Source organism: Nannizzia gypsea, genomic scaffold (assembly GCF_000150975.2).
Source record: "Nannizzia gypsea CBS 118893 supercont1.5 genomic scaffold, whole genome shotgun sequence".
In the NCBI taxonomy this organism is placed as follows: Eukaryota; Fungi; Ascomycota; class Eurotiomycetes; order Onygenales; family Arthrodermataceae; genus Nannizzia; species Nannizzia gypsea.
This window is the reverse complement of record NW_003345197.1, coordinates 1,018,934-1,038,758: the sequence shown is the minus strand read 5'-3', so window position 1 is coordinate 1,038,758 and position 19,825 is coordinate 1,018,934. Positions and strand designations below refer to the sequence as shown.

At 46.7% G+C, this 19,825-nt stretch overlaps 4 protein-coding genes across 4 annotated transcripts; 2 read left to right on the top strand and 2 right to left on the bottom strand.

The window, feature by feature from the left end:
- Window positions 1–367: 367 nt before the first annotated feature.
- Window positions 368–739, bottom strand: MGYG_06218 (hypothetical protein; the record flags this gene model as incomplete). The annotated part of the gene is made up of 2 exons (XM_003171624.1): window positions 368–529; window positions 581–739. 2 exons carry the CDS (start codon window positions 737–739, stop codon window positions 368–370), a joined length of 321 nt encoding a protein of 106 aa, XP_003171672.1.
- Window positions 740–1,202: 463 nt separating this feature from the next.
- On the top strand, window positions 1,203–14,370 carry MGYG_06217 (protein kinase subdomain-containing protein; the record flags this gene model as incomplete). Its single annotated transcript, XM_003171623.1, has 3 exons — window positions 1,203–1,482; window positions 1,547–13,851; window positions 13,915–14,370. The coding sequence occupies 3 exons, from the start codon at window positions 1,203–1,205 to the stop codon at window positions 14,368–14,370; spliced, it is 13,041 nt and encodes a 4,346-aa protein (XP_003171671.1).
- A 1,954-nt stretch (window positions 14,371–16,324) lies between these two features.
- On the top strand, window positions 16,325–17,569 carry MGYG_06216 (acetyltransferase; the record flags this gene model as incomplete). Its single annotated transcript, XM_003171622.1, has 2 exons — window positions 16,325–16,496; window positions 16,575–17,569. The coding sequence occupies 2 exons, from the start codon at window positions 16,325–16,327 to the stop codon at window positions 17,567–17,569; spliced, it is 1,167 nt and encodes a 388-aa protein (XP_003171670.1).
- An 815-nt stretch (window positions 17,570–18,384) lies between these two features.
- Window positions 18,385–19,202, bottom strand: MGYG_06215 (hypothetical protein; the record flags this gene model as incomplete). Its single annotated transcript, XM_003171621.1, has 8 exons — window positions 18,385–18,420; window positions 18,493–18,513; window positions 18,581–18,598; window positions 18,654–18,713; window positions 18,783–18,870; window positions 18,942–18,978; window positions 19,041–19,072; window positions 19,135–19,202. The coding sequence occupies 8 exons, from the start codon at window positions 19,200–19,202 to the stop codon at window positions 18,385–18,387; spliced, it is 360 nt and encodes a 119-aa protein (XP_003171669.1).
- Window positions 19,203–19,825: the final 623 nt, after the last annotated feature.

Sequence of the window (19,825 nt, the reverse complement as noted above, 5' to 3'; positions counted from 1 at the left end):
TTCGGCTTAATGGTCAGGCCGCATATCATTCAACATGGATGCATTCTCCTTGACCCCTTGGAACTACCTCGCCCTCCTTGGCACCCCCTTGTTAGTTAGAAACCAGGAACCAGGAACCAGAAACTAAAAAGCTGAAGCTTGAATATTAAAATTAAAGTTTGCTATTCCGCTCATAGATATCTCCTTGGATGCACTCTCAATCCCCAACAATGGACCTTTTAGTGGCACCCTCCACATTTGTTTAACTTGACACAACACGACTTCCTCGACGTAGATATCTCCAGTAGCGTAAACATATTCTAAGAGCAACATTATCCATAATCATTTTAGAAGAGGGTAAGGATATCGGCAGGCTTAGTTCCGGGGTTTAGTAATTCTTTTTTGTCAGATGGGTGTATTCTTGGGTGCGCAGTGGCTTATTTGCAATAAACGCGGTTTCAATACTAATTGGAATAATATTCGCTGAGCTAGGAGAAAATATAATATTTACTGTTTGGTATATGCGCCAAATATTATATTTCAGTTGACCCTAAGAACAAATTATTAACTCAATCTTCAACTTTTATAGTAAAATACTTACCGGTGTAGCACCGTATAATTCAGGCGTTGGCTTCCTCTCTTCCACATCTGCGCTTTGAAGGAAAATGGTAAATTTCCTAAGAGCGTCTATTATCGTATCGCTATCCGGGCCATCTAGCCTTCTTTGATCAAGATGGCCGTCTGATAGTAGGAAACTCATCGTTAATACCAATGTTATGAAATATTTTCTACAGCTGGGCGTTTGTCATGTTGTAAGAAGGGGATTTTTTGTTGGAATATTACCCAAGGATCCTTGGGGCATTAGGCCTTTTTGTCCCTTGTGGCCCAGTATTTCCCCCTGGCTTAGTCATCATACATATACCCCTGACCGTGACCAGGCCCTGGCCTTAGTCATGTGACACGTGTAAACATCGCCGCGTTGCGAGCCAGAAAAAAAAGGTGAAGCTGGAGATTTTGGAGCCCAAACCCAAGCTGGAGATTAATGAGATTAAGACCCGAGAGCCCAAACGTGTCAAGCCTGTAATAATTATCTTACTCACCCCTAATCAACGACACGTCACGGCCACCGCATATTAGGTCGATGCTCTCCACGAGTCTTGCCTTCTTCCTTTCGCCATAACTCTCGATGACAGCGACAGGTCGCGTACTATAAGTCTGCGAGTATGGAGGTCGTCTCTCCAGGGGCGACGAATGGCGTCCCATCGCCGACAGCCTCGATGACTGTTGATCCTGAAGTCGTGCTTCACTATCTGGCTGAAGTCATCCAGGGAACGCTTGGAGCGTTAAGGAGAGACCTTGAAAGCAGTGGAAGTTTACTTTCACAAGCAAAGTACTCCGAGACACTCCAGCGATGCGGACGCTTTGCCTCTGAAGCGCAGATAGCCCTATATGCGCATAAAGATACTATTGTGCCGGAGCAAGCCAATGGATCAGACGATGAGAGTAGGTGCCGGGGATGCCAGGGGCAGAATTTAGGTACATGTTCGGCTGGCTAACAGTTCTGCAGCAGAGGACAGTCACTATGTCTACACTCTCAGCTCGGAGCTATCCATATCCCCAACCACCACGGCAGCTATGGCGGTCTTCAAGCCCGGACAGCCTATCGACCCTGCCGTTCCCCTTTACTCACAGATTCAGGTCCTTACACTCCCTGGATTTGCTTCGTTAAATAATTCAACCACCCCACAGGGGCCGCCGATTTCGCCGTATGAGATCATATACTCCTTTGTTCATCATGGTCTATCACCATACTACGAAGCGTGCACTCGTGGGCATGACAGTGCCCAAGGGTCGAAGGGAAGGAATGACACCGATCCTAAGACCGGAGAGGTTCGTGCGAAGCAGAAGTTTGCAGAGCTTGAGCTTGCCCTGTCGCATCTACAACAGAACATTGAGATACCTGCGCTTAGCCTTCCGTTGCACGAAATTGTGCAGGCCGCTCTCGATGAAGCTCAAAGCAGGGGCATTGAACCGTCTGTCGAGCTTGTGCCCGCCGGTGTCTTGGACAACCATGCAGTTATAAACAGCATACAAAATAATGTGAATGGGTGGATAAAGTCGATTCAAGCTATTACGAAAATGTCTCGAGACCCTGATAATGGATCTGCAGTTCAAGAGATCAATTTCTGGCTATCCATGGAGACTGCACTTGAAGGTATCGAGACTGCGCTACGAGATGCTGGAGTGCAACTTACTATGGATGTTCTTCGACACGCAAAACGGTTTTCCACCACTCTCAGTTTCTCCGCTGATACTGGGCTAAAGGAAGCAATGGAAACGGTACAGAAATATAATCAGCTTCTCCGGGATTTCCCTCTAGATGAGCTAGAGTCTGCAACGTCTCTTCAGAAGGTTCAAGAAGCGCTGAATCTCATATTCTCGCACTTGAACAAAAAGCTGCGCATTTGCCCGTATCCGATAAAACGAGCTCTATCTCTCGTTGCGGCGATTTCTGGAGACCTGGACGCGACCATTCAAAAACTGATACCCGGACGGAGTATTATGCATTATGACTACACCGAATTCCACTCACTCATGCGTGCTGCTCAGATTGTCTGGCGAACCTGGGACGAAAACATCAAAGAATTTACCAACGTCGCCCGTGATGCTATGAGACGACGCAATGAGAAATTTATTCCCATCAAGGTTAAACCAAGGCATGCCGAAACTCAGGACCGACTCAAGTTTATCAACACTTTCCGTACGAACCATGAGCAACTCCAGCGAACGATCATCAACGTGCTTGGCACAAAATCGAATCAGGGGGGAGCATCCCTGTCTACTGGAGCGGATAATTCGACTACCCTGGAAGAGTTTGGTGATGTCGACGCTGTGGAGCAAGTTACTCAGGCATACAATGCTCTAAAGGACGTGAATGTTCTTGACGTCAGCCCAGAAGGAACTCAAGCATGGATCCAAGCAGAATCTGCCTACAACGAGCGCACTTCTCGCGTCGAAAATTTGATGATTGCTCGGCTACGTGATAAACTTGCTACAGCTCAGAATGCCAACGAGAAATTCCGAGTCTTTTCGAAATTCAATGCATTGCTCGTTCGACCAAAGATTAGGAGTGCTATTGGCGAGTACCAAACAAAGCTTATTGACAATGTGAAGCAGGACATCGCAGCATTGCATGAACGGTTCAAGCAGCAGTATGGTCACTCAGAAGCCCACGCAATGGCACAGCTCCGAGATCTACCCCCTGTCTCGGGAGCTATCATTTGGGCTCAACAGATAGAACGACAATTAGATGGCTATATGCGAAAGGTTGAGGATGTCCTTGGTGAAGACTGGGATCTGCATGCGGATGGGCAAAAGCTGCAGGCTGAGAGTAATATGTTCCGCAAGAAGTTAGATACTAGACCAGTGTTCCAGGCCTGGGTACAAGATGTCAAACGACGGAATATTGCCATCTCCGGCCGATTGTTCGTTATTACTCGAAATCGCGCTGCCGGAAACTCCCTTGAATTAGCTGTTAACTTCGACGCCCAAATCATTGCCCTTTTCAAGGAGGTCCGGAATCTTGTTTGGCTGAACTTCCAAATTCCACATGCTATCACTAGCGTTTCGAAGGAAGCTAAACGCGTCTATCCGTTTGCAATTAGCTTGATGGAGAGTGTTCGAACACTACATCAAACTATCAGGGCGATTGCGTCTATGTCACAGTCTGCGATCTTACTCAATGGCTATCAAAACGATGTCCAGGCGCTAATAGTAAAGGGCCTTCCTTTACGATGGGAGTCTTTTATCCATTCTTATGAGATTCATGTCAAACAAGGGCTTGCGAACGGATCCACAGACCCGTCTGTTAGTTCTGGTCGCGGTGAGAGCAAACATGTTCAATTCGTCCGTGAATTTGCAATCTCGACCTCTGTCTTGCAATCGAAGACAGCAACCCTGTCCACTATGGACGATAATATTCAGAAAGCAATTCTTGCGCTGAAGACCTGTCCGTACGACGTGGCTGTCTTCCGTAACCGCATCGATCAAATTCAGATTGCAATAGATAAACTCAACCTGGAGAACTACGCTAATCTTGGATACTGGGTTGCAAATCTCAATAGTAAGATCGAAACAATCCTTCAAGACCGGCTTCGGAGTGCCATTCGACGTTGGATTGCGTCCTTTCAATATGCTGGAGATGAGCAATCTACAGCGGGCAACACCATCGAAACAAGCGGCAATGGAGAGGAGCAGGACACGTCGTATATCCAGTTCCCAAAGTCTCTCCACGAGATTTCGATGAAAAACCAGGTCATGCATCTTGACCCACCACTGGAGTATGCAAGAGCTTCGTGGTTTGCTCATTTCGATGAATGGGTCGGCGTCCTTTGTAACTTGGAGAAGATCAAGTCCTCGAGATATAAGATGTCGATCCATGCTGACAACGGATCTTATTCTGAAACCCACTTTTCTGACATTCCACAATACTGTTCTGAAGAGCTGGGTGAAGTGTACTCACTTATCGAAGCACGGCTGGAGGAGATCTCAGAGTATGTGGATAAATGGCTTCAGTTCCAGTCATTATGGGACCTTCAGTCATCTCATGTTTACGATATTCTCGGGGAGGACCTGTCTCAGTGGCTTCAGCTACTACATGAAATCCGCAAAAGCCGCGGAACATTCGACACATCCGAGGTTCGCCGCTCATTCGGAAATGTTCGCATCGATTATGAGCAAGTCCAGACAAAGGTCAACGCAAAGTACGACCAATGGCAGCGGGAGATTCTCCTTAAGTTTGCAGGAAAACTAGGAGCCCGTATGCGAGATGTTCATGCAGAACTGGAGGCAGCACGACGGGACCTAGAAGGGCAGTCACTGGAAGCTTCTTCCACTGCCCAAGCCGTTTCATTTATTACCATTGTCCAGCAATGCAAGAGAAAGGCTAAACTTTGGGAACCTGAGATTGACTTGTTCCTACAAGGCCAAGCAACACTTATTCGACAGAGATATCAGGCTCCTAGTGATTGGCTTCCTGCTGATCGAGTTTCTGGAGAGTGGGATGCTCTCAATGAGATATTGGAACGCAGAAGCAAAACCGTGCAGGATCAGACAGATGCGCTTAGGGCCAAAATATCCGCGGAAGACAGGGTCATTAATGAGAAGATTGCTGAAGCCGTCAACCAATGGAACGAAGAAAAGCCCGTTTCAGGATCAACTCCCCCTGAAGAGGCTTCCGCCACACTTAGCTATTTCCAATCCCGCCTTGAGAAATTACAATCTGAGTCCGAAATGGTGTCAAAAGCCAAGGAAGCTCTCGATCTTCCTAGCAGCCCCGAAACTACACTTGCTGCCATTCTTGAGGAAGTACAAGATTTCATGGCTGTATGGGCTGCCCTGTCTACTATTTGGAAGAGTTTAAATGAACTACGTGATACGCTCTGGAATAGCATCCAACCACGAAAACTTCGCCAGTCTCTAGATGGATTGATAAAAATGACAAAGGAAATGCCGAGTCGAATGCGCCAATACGCTGCTTTTGAACATATACAAAATGTTCTACGCGGCTTCCTAAAAGTCAACCCGTTACTCGCGGACATGAAATCTGAGGCTGTTAGGGAGCGCCATTGGCAAAAGATTTTCAAGGCCCTCAAACCAGGAAAGCGGTTCTCACAAATATCAATGACCCTGGGGGATGTCTGGGATCTTCAACTCGGACCCAGTGAATCAGTTATCCGGGACATCATTACACAGGCTCAGGGAGAGATGGCACTGGAAGAGTTTTTGCGAAGCGTTCGCGAAACTTGGCAGAGTTATACCTTGGATCTTGTGAACTACCAAAACAAATGTCGCTTGATTCGTGGATTTGATGATCTATTTGCTAAATGTAGTGAAAATCTGAACTCTCTCCAGGCAATGAGACATTCTCCCTACTTCAAGGAATTTGAGGAAGAGGCCACGACTTGGGAAGACAAACTCACTAGGATACATGTCCTTTTCGATGTTTGGATCGATGTCCAAAGACAGTGGGTTTATCTTGAAGGAGTGTTCACTGGAAATGCTGATATCAAACATCTTCTGCCCCTTGAGTCCGGAAGGTTCCAAAACATCAACTCGGAATTCTTTGCAGTCATGAAAAAGGTCTACAAATCCCCTCTGATACTCGATGTCCTTGCTATTACTGGCGTCCAAAAGTCGCTTGAAAGGCTTGCAGAGTTGCTTCACAAGATTCAAAAGGCACTAGGTGAATACCTCGAAAAAGAACGTGTGTCGTTTCCACGCTTCTATTTCGTCGGAGACGAGGATCTCCTTGAAATAATTGGCAACAGCAATGATACCCTTCGGGTTGCAAAGCATTTCAAGAAGATGTTCGCCGGACTCTCTGGCCTTCTCATTGATGACGATGGAAACATCATTGGTGTTAGCTCAAAGGAAGGAGAGGAAGTCATGTTGAAGCGTGAAGTGTCGTTAGTGAAGACACCTCGTATCAATGATTGGCTTACTGCACTGGACAACAACGTGAAATTGACGCTTGCCGAACTGTTAACGGAGGCAATTGAGCAATTTGAGCCTATCTACAGTGCTTCGGAAGTCGACTCCACCGCTTTCCAAGACTATATCGCAAACTATCCAGCTCAAATCGTGGTTTTGGGCAGTCAGGTAGTGTGGACGAATGCTGTTCAAAAAGCACTTGAAGCTGGCGGTGGTGGATTACAAGCATTGTATGATGCTGAGGTTAGGGTACTTGACATCCTCGCGCTCACTGTTCTCGGAGATCTAGATGCCATTACGCGCAAAAAATGTGAACATCTAATCACTGAATTCGTTCACCAAAGAGATGCAATTACAAAACTCATGAGCTTCAATGCCTCGTCACCAACTCATTACCTGTGGCTCCTACAGATGCGATACGTCTACCAGCCAAGTGGAGATTTCTTGCAGCGTCTCCATGTCTGCATGGCGAATGCAAAGCTAAGCTACGGTTTCGAGTATCTAGGTGTTCCAGAACGCCTTGTCCGCACACCACTTACAGACCGATGCTTCTTAACCCTTACGCAAGCACTTTGCCAAAGATTAGGTGGATCTCCCTATGGGCCAGCTGGAACTGGTAAGACGGAATCCGTGAAAGCACTTGGTTTGCAACTTGGTCGTTTCACTCTTGTATTCTGTTGCGACGACACGTTCGATTTCCAAGCAATGGGTAGAATCTTCCTAGGTATCTGCCAGGTAGGTGCCTGGGGTTGTTTCGACGAGTTTAATCGTCTTGAAGAGCGAATCTTGTCCGCGGTCTCACAGCAAATTCAAAATATCCAAATAGGATTGAAGAATAGTGAAGACGAAACAAAGGCTCAGATTGACCTTGTCGGACGACAGTTACGAGTTAACATGAACACCGGAATTTTCATTACCATGAACCCTGGATATGCTGGCCGTTCGAACTTACCAGATAACTTGAAGAAACTCTTCCGAAGTGTTGCCATGTCCAAGCCCGATAAAGAACTTATCGCTGAAGTCATGCTCTTTTCACAAGGCTTCAAACAAGCAAAAGCCCTTTCCAGGCAAACTGTACCCTTCTTCGATCACTGCGCCAGCCGCCTTTCAAAACAAGCCCATTATGATTTCGGGCTTCGTGCTTTAAAGAGCGTTCTGGTCAGCTCTGGTGGCCTTAAGCGACTTAGACTTGCAAGTTCAGATGGAGATATTGGGCCTGATGAACACATTGAACCACAGATCATTGTTCAGAGTATCCGGGAAACAATTGCGCCAAAACTCATTCGGGAAGATGTTGAAACTCTGCTTGAGATTCAAGCTGGTGATTTCCCTGGAGTTGAATACGTCCCAGCAAACTTCGAGAAACTCACTCAAGCTATTAAAGATATCGCCGCTGAAAACCATTATGTTGCCTCAGACATTTGGATTGCTAAGATATTGCAGCTATACCAGATTCAAGGCATTCATCATGGTGTGATGATGGTAGGCAGCTCTGGATCAGGCAAGAGTGCAGCATGGAAAGTTCTCCTACAGGCCCTTCAACGCGTCGAGGGCATAGAAGGCGTTTCTCACATCATCGACTCCAAAGTTATGTCTAAAGAAGCTTTGTATGGAAACCTCGACAACACTACTCGTGAATGGACCGACGGCCTTTTCACTGGCATTCTCCGAAAGGTTGTGGACAATCTTCGAGGTGAGGACTCTAAACGTCACTGGATTGTGTTCGATGGAGATGTCGACCCTGAATGGGTTGAAAATCTCAACAGTGTTCTTGACGATAACAAGCTCCTTACTCTACCCAATGGTGAGCGATTAAATCTTCCTCCAAACGTTAGAGTGATGTTCGAGGTCGAAAACCTTAAGTATGCCACTCTCGCTACTGTCAGTCGCTGTGGTATGGTTTGGTTCAATGATGACACTGTTACTTCAACTATGATGATCACAAACTACGTGGAGTCTCTCAAGGAGAAAATATTCGAGGACTTGGATGATGACAGTGTTCCTGCTGGGCAGTCTTCCGCAAAAACTATGGCAACTCAAGGCGCCATTGCAACATTCCTTGGGGAGCTTCTACTAAGAGACGATGTTATACTCAACGCACTACAAGAGGCCAGAAAATACACGCATATCATGGAATATAGTGATATTCGGGCCCTTGGCACTTTGTTCAGCTTGCTAAACAAAGCTTGCCGGAATATTCTAGAATATAACATTCAACATGTCGACTTTCCCTTAGAACCTGAGCAGGCAGAGTCATACATGTCGAAAAAACTTCTTCTAGCACTTGTATGGTCACTGACTGGCGATTGTCCTCTTGGCGAGCGGAAGCAATTTGGTGAATATGTGGTTGCTTTCTCGTCAACCGATACCCCTCTACTAGGTGATTCTGCATCACTGATTGATTATGATGTTTCATTACCCAAGGCTGAATGGACTCCATGGCAGTCTCAAGTGCCTTCTATCGAGATTAATACTCACTCGGTGACACAGACAGATGTTATCATTCCAACTCTTGATACCGTCCGTCATGAGGATGTCCTCTACTCATGGCTTGCTGAGCATAAACCACTCCTTCTTTGCGGTCCACCAGGTTCCGGAAAGACGATGACTCTGTTCTCAGCCTTAAGAAAACTACCGAATATGGAGGTTGTTGGCCTCAACTTTTCTAGTGCTACCACACCCGACTTACTTATCAAAACTTTCGAACAATACTGTGAATACAAGAAAACATTGAATGGCGTGGTAATGTCTCCTAGTCAAATTGGTCGCTGGCTCGTCATTTTCTGTGATGAAATCAACCTTCCAGCTCGTGATCATTATGGAACTCAACGTGCAATCTCATTCCTAAGGCAGTTAGTCGAACAGAACGGCTTTTGGCGAACCTCAGACAAGACATGGATTACTCTCGATAGAATCCAATTTGTTGGTGCTTGTAACCCTCCAACCGATGCAGGCCGAACACCCTTGGGGGAGCGGTTCCTCCGCCATGCGCCCTTGGTTATGGTCGACTATCCTGGCGAAATATCCTTGTTGCAGATTTATGGTACATTCAACTCCGCAGTTCTCAAAATCATACCAATGCTCCGAGGATACTCCGAGGCTCTCACAAAGGCTATGGTACAGTTCTACCTAGAGTCCCAGGCCAGATTCACCACCAAGATTCAACCCCACTATGTTTATTCTCCGCGTGAATTGACTAGATGGGTCCGTGGTGTATATGAAGCAATCAAGCCACTTGAAAACCTGTCCATTGAAGGCCTGGTCCGAATCTGGGCACACGAAGCCCTACGATTATTTCAGGATAGGCTCGTGGATGAAAGCGAACAACAGTGGACTGCTGAGTCGGTCAAGCGGATTGCCCTAGAACATTTCCCCAATATTGATGAGAATGCAGCCTTGAGCTCGCCAATTCTGTTTTCGAACTGGTTATCCAAAAACTACGTTCCTGTGGAGCAAGAGCAACTACGAGATTTTGTCAAGGCGCGACTACGCACATTCTGTGAGGAAGAAGTTGACGTTCCTCTTGTACTCTTCAATGATGTTTTGGAACATGCTCTGCGCATCGACAGAGTATTCCGTCAGCCCCAAGGGCATCTTATTTTAATTGGAGTAAGCGGCAGTGGCAAGACTACATTATCTCGATTCGTTGCCTGGATGAATGGTCTCAAAGTCTTCCAGATCAAAGTACACGGGAAATATTCTGGCGAGGACTTCGACGAAGACCTTAGGAGTGTCCTCCGTAGAGCCGGATGCAAAGGCGAGAAGATATGCTTCATCATGGATGAAGCAAATGTACTGGATTCCGGGTTTTTGGAGCGAATGAACACTCTTCTCGCAAACGCCGAAGTCCCTGGCCTGTTTGAGGGTGACGAATTTGCTTCCCTGATGACGGCTTGTAAGGAGGGTGCACAACGACAAGGCCTACTTCTTGATTCTCAAGAAGAGCTTTACAAATGGTTTACTCAACAAATTGTCAACAACCTTCACGTTGTCTTTACTATGAACCCCCCTGAAGATGGCTTATCTTCTAAGGCGGCAACTAGTCCTGCGCTCTTCAACAGATGTGTGCTCAACTGGATGGGAGATTGGTCTGACCAGGCATTGTACCAAGTCGGATATGAACTCACGCAGTCAGTCGACCTTGACAAGCCGAACTTCGTTGCCCCGGATAGCATACCAGTTGCATACCGTGGCCTTTCCCTCCCTGCCTCTCACCGTGATACTGTGGTCAATGCCATGGTTTATGTACACTATTCGTTACATAGGTTTAACCAACGGCTCCAGAAACAGCAGGACAAGTCAACATACCTTACCCCTCGTCACTATCTCGATTTTGTGGCGCACTACGTTAAGCTGTTTAATGAAAAACGTGAGGATCTGGAAGAGCAACAGAGGCATCTCAACGTTGGTCTTGAAAAACTTCGGGACACCGTTGATAAAGTACGAGATCTAAGGGCTAGTTTGGCTCAAAAGAAGAATCAGCTTGAAAAGAAAGATGCTGAGGCCAATGAGAAACTCCAGCGAATGGTTGCTGACCAACGGGAAGCTGAACAGCGTAAATCGGCATCGCTTGAAATTCAGACAGCATTGGAGAAGCAAGAGAAGGAAGTCGCCAGTCGAAAAGAAATTGTGCTCAACGATCTTGCTAATGCTGAGCCAGCAGTTCTTGAGGCACAAAAGAGCGTCAGCAACATCAAAAAGCAACATCTGACTGAAGTGAGATCAATGAGCAACCCTCCATCAGGTGTTAGGCTGGCACTTGAATCAGTGTGTGCACTCCTAGGCCATAAGGTAGAAAGCTGGAAAACGATTCAAGGTATCGTTCGCAAGGACGATTTCATTGCAAGCATCGTCAATTATGACAACGAAAGACAAATGACCCGTCAACTCAGAGCAAAGATGTTAAACGAGTTCCTTTCCAAGGAGGAATTTACATTCGAGCGCGTCAACCATGCAAGTAAGGCTTGTGGGCCCCTAGTACAATGGGTGCAAGCTCAGGTTAATTACTCCTCAATCTTGGATCGCGTTGGACCTCTTAGGGAAGAGGTCGGCCAGTTGGAGGAACAGGCATTGCAAACCAAGGCGGAAGCCCAGGCAATTGAAAATACAATCAACGACCTTGAGAACAGTATAGCAACTTACAAGGTCGAATACGCCGCCCTGATTAGCGAAACACAAGCCATTAAGAGCGAGATGTCCAGAGTTGAGTTCAAGGTTGACAGGAGTGTCCGTCTTCTTGACAGTTTATCTTCTGAAAGATCCAGATGGGAAGAGGGAAGCAAGACATTCGAAACACAGATATCAACCCTTGTTGGCGATGTTCTCATTGCAGCAGCATTCCTTGCATATGGTGGTCTTTACGATCAACAGTTCAGAAAGGCGATGATTGACGACTGGATGCATCACTTATCCCAATCGAACATCGACTTGAAACCACACAATCCAGTAACGGAGTATTTGTCGAATGCAGACGAGAGGCTCTCGTGGCAGAGCAATTCACTCCCCGTCGACGATTTGTGCACGGAAAATGCTATCATCCTGAATCGCTTCAACAGATACCCCCTAATTATTGATCCCTCTGGCCGTGTTACGGAGTTCCTGGAGAAAGAGAACAGAGACAGAAAACTTACCGTGACAAGCTTCTTGGACGACTCCTTTGTCAAACAGCTTGAGAGTGCTCTTCGATTCGGCAACCCTATACTCATTCAAGATGCAGAGCATTTAGACCCGATTCTCAACCATGTTCTCAATAAGGAGTACCAGAAAACTGGTGGTCGTGTGCTCATCCAACTTGGAAAGCAAGAAATCGATTTCTCGCCGTCGTTCAAGTTGTTCCTTTCCACTCGCGATCCTTCGGCTTCATTCCCGCCAGACATATGCAGCCGAACAACCTTTGTCAACTTTACAGTTACTCAGAGCAGTTTGCAAACACAGTCTCTCAACGAAGTATTGAAATCTGAACGTCCAGACGTTGACGAACGTCGCACGAACCTCATCAAGGTGCAAGGCGAGTTCAAGATCCATCTTCGCCAACTAGAGAAGAAGCTACTCCAGGCATTGAACGAATCTCGTGGAAACATCCTTGATGATGATAACGTCATTGAAACTCTTGAGACCCTTAAGAAAGAAGCATGGGAAATTTCCAATAAGATGGTTGAGACTGAAGGAGTGATGGCAGAAGTAGACAATATCACGCTGCAATACAACATCATCGCAAGATCGTGCAGCGCCGTCTTTGCAGTTCTCGAACAGCTTCACCATCTCAATCATTTCTACCAATTTTCTCTTCAATACTTCGTGGATATTTTCAATGATGTTCTCCATAATAACAAGAGGCTTGCCCAGGAACGCGATTATACTGCACGGGTCAACATTATACTTCGAGACCTCTTTATTGCCGCCTTCCAACGGACATCACTTGGATTACTCCAGAAGGACCGTGTCACCTTGGCCGTCCTCCTTGCGCAAGCATCGCCATACCCAATGGACAAAGGGCTGATAGACATGATACTGGATACCACTGTTGAGGGATGTGATGTGTCAGCAGATAGCAACCTCCGAGCACCAGCAATGTCAGCGCTTGCCCAGATGTCGGTATTTAAATCGACTCTACCAAATATCTCCGCAGAGCAATGGGAAGTGTTCCTTTCGGAAGAATTCGCAGAGAACTTCGTGCCCAACGTTTGGGAAGAGGGAACAAGCGAGTTTGACCAACAATTACGGTCCTTGCTGCTTGTTAAACTTCTCCGACTTGATCGATTTGTACCCGCTGCAGAGCGCTTTGTTGTGACTGTATTCGGCAAAGACCTGCTCGATGACGGTGATGATCTGAAGGAAGTTGTTGAACAGGTAACTTCAACTACTCCAATCGCGCTTAGTTCAAGCCCTGGGTTCGATGCAAGTTACAAAGTTGATGGCCTTGTTGAACGAACTCACAGAAGCTGTGCCAACATTGCCATGGGTTCGAACGAAGGCCTTGAGAGCGCAGATAAGGCTATTAGCAACGCAGCAGCAACTGGAAACTGGGTGCTTGTCAAGAACGTCCATCTGGCACCTTCATGGCTCCAGAGTCTCGAGAAACGTCTGGAGTCGCTTAAGCCCCACAAAGACTTCAGGCTCTTCTTATCCATGGAGTCAAGTCCTAAGATTCCGGTTAACCTAATTAGGGCATCGAGAGTTCTGATGTATGAACAACCGGCCGGAGTCCGTGCAAACGTGAAGGATTCGCTGTCATCTCTGAGCCTACGTGCTACGAGTCCACCTGTCGAGAAAGCTCGCCTATATCTCCTGTTGTCATTCCTCCACGCAGTTATTCAGGAACGACTCCGGTATGCACCAAGCCTTGGATGGAAGGGCTTCTGGGAGTTCAATGATAGCGATGTAAGTGCAAGCAACATTTTTTCTGTTACAGCAGTGGGGGGAGAAACTAACATTAAGCTATAGTATGAATGCTCTGCATTTATCATCGATACCTGGGTTGCGTCAATTGCCCAGGGCCGTTCAAATGTCGCTCCACAGAAGATCCCCTGGGACCTGATCCGGACGTTGATCACAGAAACATATGGTGGAAAGATCGACGATGCTGGGGACTTTGCACTCCTTGCCAAGCTTGTCGATACTTTCCTGACACCCGCAGCCTTTGAAGACGACCATAAACTGGTCCCTGACGTGGAAAACGACGAGGCTCTTATCCTACCAACATCTACCGGCATTCAGGACTTCCTCGCATGGGTGAACCGACTTCCTGAACGAGAACCACCAACGTACCTTGGTCTGCCTGCCAACGCCGAAAAACTACTACTGGTCGGCCACGGCAAGAGGATGATCTCGAATCTGTCAAAGGTTACCACTCTCCTTGATGAAGGCGAACAATTGATGGTTGAAACCGCCACCATCTAGACAAATATCATGTACATCCCCCCCTCTCCACATACGATGCCACCTTCAACACTTTCTCATTTCACACTATGAGGATCTTGTTTCCCTATTTTCCTATGTTACCAGGCGTTGTGGCCTATGTGTTTTTCATGATTTTCCGCCAGCCGGCATGGCTCCCTCAGTGCTACGGGCTTTTCGCTATTTGTTGCATTGTTTCTTTTCCTATCAGCGGTCCGGCCTGTGATGAGAACTACTTTGATTCCATCGTCTCTTCTTCCTACTAATTGCTCGATACTTATGCTTTTAATCTGGTTTAACCCCTTTTTCACCACATGTATTACAAGAAACAACATACCCATACATACCTATTAGTTAATACCAAATTGTTCTCATCTATCTCTCTTTAAAAGATCGAAGTTAGATCGAAGTAACTTGCATATACAGTAATACCAATCAATCTTCCTTACCCACCGCAGATGTTACGTCTTCATCCACTCTTCTCCATATATTCTCCGTATTTCAATCTATCTTCCACCCACCACCAAACTCCATTGCTTTATTTCTACTCCAGGTTCCCACCCCTACACCTCTCAGCAGCGCCCATTGGCCACTTGATAGGTGCATCGAGCGAAACGAAGCCAGACATTACGTGTTTCGAGGCTCAGCGTCTCAAACGGCCAGCCTGGCTACTGTTGTGTAAGCCCAAAACCCCAACTCCTCCCCCCCGCCCTGCCCACTGACAGCAGATACCAGCAGCTCGCTAGGGAAAGCTATGGACTTCTTCTTAAACTTCATGCTGGAGCTTTAAAGGCAACACATCCTGGACACCCTCCCTTGACGTGGACGACAGAGTAGAGTACACACTTACGCGGTCGTGTGGTGGTGGAGGGGACGGAGTATCTGACTACGGGCAGAGCAATTACTCCCGAACGCGCATACAGAGATGGCTTCGTTACGCCTGAAGCAAATGCAGCCCGTTGCTAATCGCATCTTCCCGAATCGCCCCTTAACTATCTACGCGGTGCCGACTTGATATCACATCTCAGCTCTGGCTGTCAGTCATTCCAGCGTTGATCCCCCGCCATCGAGCGAGAACCCTGGCGCCCTTCGTCATCACCAGCGGCACAAGAACCACCAGGAAGCGAGTCTCAAACACGAAAAGCTCCTGATCGACCGTTCAGGCTCAAGGGAGGAGAAAGCCAAGCTTGAGTTTCAGGCTCCTGTGGCATCGAACGGGCATTTTTTTTTCTCGCCCTCTTTCTTCCCTGTCGTTTTCCTGTGCTTGTTGCTTTTTCCGCGTCCAGGGAGGGTGGAGGGCCAACGCCAACATCTCTCCTACCGTCATCGTTTGATAACTCGTCCCTCCAGCCCAGATCTTATTCGGCTGCTGCTGACGCTAGACGATGGGGAGGGGTGCCAGTTAGTTATTAATCCACTGGCATCGACTGCGGGATCCCGGCCAAGCGAGCTTACGAGTTGACCTGCTAGCCCGTTCGCCAGACAAGGACGGGGGGACCTGATGGACGAGTGAGAGGCTGAATCAGGGACCTCTCTGTATAGGCATTGCTGATATATACCATCAGGTTGGCGCATCCGACTCCATTTGGCCGTTCGCTCTTCTTTTCTTTTTTCTTTTTTCTTTTACTTCTGGATATTCTTTTCTTCTTCCTCGTCCCTCTCTTCATGGACATCATCCCTCGCCAAAAAGGATGAAAAGAACGTGGAAGCCATATTCCGCATCTCTAGATTTTCATATTCCTTGAAGGAACCCTCTGCCTACCATCCCATTCATACCCGATTTATATCTTTTTTAATAATGGACAACTAGTTAAAAAAACAGCATAACTTACTTTTCTCTTGACCTGCCTGGATGCAAATGTCATTTCTCCCACTTTGAACATCACCTTTTACATACAGCTGTCGTGAAAATCCTGTTGGAGGAGCACTTGTCTTATCATCGATACACCAACCAGAGATGAAGCGCCACCCGAAGAGCCGGGAGCTCCGTATAGCTCCATTTGCTTCGAGAGATGGCCTCTCTTCTATGTTTTCTCGGGTCCCGCTCCTGCATGGCGTTTCTTCGGTCGAAGAGTCTCTGCAGAACTTAACAATGGGTGATCATATCCCAGGCCTCCTTATTCCAATTGGTACGTGCGATAAAATATGTAACGATGACCTGGCGTAACTACCCTGCGGAGGCTTCCGGCTAACGTTTAGAGTGCTAGCTTTCCTTTCCTCCCTAAGGACTAATTTACAAATATCAACTTTCCCAGAAGATGCCATCTATAACCCCTACTCTCCATATGGTATTTCCATAGAGAACGGCCCTGATGTTCCATGCACCCCCCTTTACGGCTCGTCCGGAAGCCAGGAAAGCTTGCCTCTACCATCTCCGGTCATCCGGAGACCGACACGAAGAAACTCCAGGACCACGACAGCACTGCACATTGATTCAGATACCCTACATACCAGCTCTCGCCTCACCGTATATCCTACACAGTCTGAGAAAGAAATCACATCTGCTCTTGGGCTAATCTCGGAGAGCGTTTCTCAACAACGAATACTGGCCGTCAGAGCCATCATTTCACACCCCGCAGTGCTTGCGGCTGGATTACTATTTTTGTTATCGAGTTCTAAACTCATCTACTCGGGCTCACCCGCCGACCTTATTCTAATTCTCAGCGTCTGGACGTTGAGTTTCCTTATTCTGATCCTGGTGATCCGCTTTATGGTCAAGGGGTATTTGGTCCAGATTCAGCAGACTCAAGATATCAAGTGGCTTTCTCAAGACTCTGTCCATGGCCTATCACATAGACGTGATGAAGTGTTCATTGCTCGGGACACTGGTACTGGCGACGATGAGCACAGTGGAGATATCGTTGGCGTGCTTGTCATGAGGATTTGCAAGACTGTTACCGATGCTAACACACCGGGTGTACGACCGCGATCAGCCAGACGGAAGAGCTCTGCCAGGTGGACGGGCATTATCCGTGCATGGACAGTTAGACAGTCCGCTAGATCAAATGGGGTGGGCAAAAGGCTACTTGAAGGAGCTATTGCTAATTGTCGACTTCGGACCCTGGATGGTCCCATGTTTGCTGACGATCATGCCCATTCGAAGCGGTTTCTGCCTGGGATATTTAATATTGGCTTTTACAAGCAAGATGCATGGGCACGGAGCTTTTTAGAGCATATTGTTATAAAGGAAAGGAGCAAGTAACACACAGGCTATGCTTGCTCCGCTCTTTTCCTTTTATTTCTATTGCATTTTTTCCTATTGTAGTGATTTGGGACTCGAGTTATCTCTCCATTTACATTCGCTGGTTTTGGCGCTGCTGTGTTTTTTCTTATTGGACTCGCTATATACCCTCATTCGTTAGCTATTTACTCGTTTATTGAACCGTTGTTATTACTGCCATTCGTTCTTATTGCATGCGCAATGCCTGTCATAACAATCAGCTACTATCGACTACCAGCCCATTCTGCTGAAAATAGAAACTAAATCCTCAGCCACCTGCAATGGGTTGAATAACTGCGCCCGCCCCCAAAACCATCTACATAATCTATGACAATGCAGTGATTCAAACGAATAATTATGTTGAACGCGCGTTCATGCATTGGACGTAGACACCACACTAGAACTAATGACATTGTAAAGTGGACTAACGTCCGTGAGAAATATCTAATCGGCTTCAGGGTTTATGCAGGTCAAGCCTCTTGGCCGTTGGCCAGGCTGTTGATATCCCTGTTAGCTGCGCAGCTCGCCCGTTAGTTAACTCTCCTTCCCTTCCCGCAGAAAAGTTATGCTCCGTAGCCAATTCAAGACCTAACCTTTCATTCAAAGGTGTTGGCGAAGCCACAGATATGATATTTGTACAAAAAGATTCCTCCTGGTGGGCACAGACAAGAGTGCCCTGAACTACATAGCCAAACATTTTAACTGCTGTTAAAGAGGTTTCGATGATAGGTGAGAGACCGGTTCTCATGCATGGTAAAGACATGCGGCCGCAAAGATGGTTAGAAATTAGAAAAGGGCTAGAGGTTGTCAAAGCCGTAGACGGTCGTCCCAAGCTACAAACATAATAATTAGTTCTTCAATCAAGTCTATATGTGCATGTATCAACAGAGTAGAGAGTGGCTTACCCTCTTTAGGACAAAGACAATCTAGAGACCAGTATAATGTTAGCTGTGCAAAATATAACACGGTTGGTATCTCCGAAGAGGAACGTACATCTGAAGTCGTTACTGTCTGGAATAAATATTAGCTATTTTGCATGATATAAAAGTAAACAAACAGTACTCACCTTTCGAGCCTTGCGAGACGTGTCAGTGGATTCCAGTAGCATGACAACTTGCTCGAGTATCTAATTAGGTTGAGCACATCAGCAAAAGATGTTCATGAAGAAGGCCGGATCAAGCTTGCGCTTCCTTACGGTCTCAAGGCGAGATACAACAATCTCTCGCACGGTCTTGTATATGGCTTTCTGTATTCGTACCACGCCACCTCGGCGTGCCAGGCGACTGTAGTTTGAAGAAAAGGGTCAGTATTTATATAGAACGGTGATTCCGTGGCAATGGTAATTTTTTCCTACCGGATAGCTGGTTTGGCTGTTTTAGATGCTTTGTTAGCTGCGTTGCTATCGATATCTTGTTTGGGTCTTGACAAGAAGGAGCCGCCTTGCTATACTTACTGATCCCCATGATATTATCACGGCGGTTTTTTCTATAGCCACATTGAACAATTAGTAAGACTTGCTAGAAAGATTAGACAACAGCTTAGCTTACTGATGCCTTCTCGGCAGGAATTTGGCCGTGTGGCCCTTCTTCCTGCTCAGCTTTAGTGGCACATCCATTCTTTTGGAAGAGAAGTAAGAATTGGCTTTGTAAGAGAGAGTAGAATGACTGAATAAAGAAATTGATGAAGAGATAGACAGATGAGAGAGTCAGGTACGGAAGAGTAGATGTAAAGCTGGGAAAAGAATGCAGGTTAAGGGGGCAATTCTGTGTTATGTTTTGATATGTTATTTAGAGTAGCGTTACTGGGACAATGCAAACACAGGCAGCTAGGACGGCAAAAGAAGGACAAGAACAACAGCCTCTAGTTTCGAGCTCATTTGAAGAGTTTAGTTGACTTTTTGCAACAGGGATAGGTATAATAGATGATTTCTAGGGATCGGTGGCCATGTGCTCATGAAGAAAAGGAAGCGTCTTCCGAGGGAGTCCACGAATGAAGTTCAAAGGAAGCACCGAGTGTATCCCATGGGCTACAGAGCTGGGCATTGGTATTAGTGACCATGGATGGGCGTTGATGATGATATGTACGCGTGTATATGTATATATATAATGACATATATACGTGGTATGATGTCAGAGTCTAATGGCAGGATAGCCATTGAGTCTTGACATGCCAGTATTTTTCACCAGGGAGCGAGGGGATAGAAGGGCCATCAAACATATATGCGAAAGAGTTAAATGA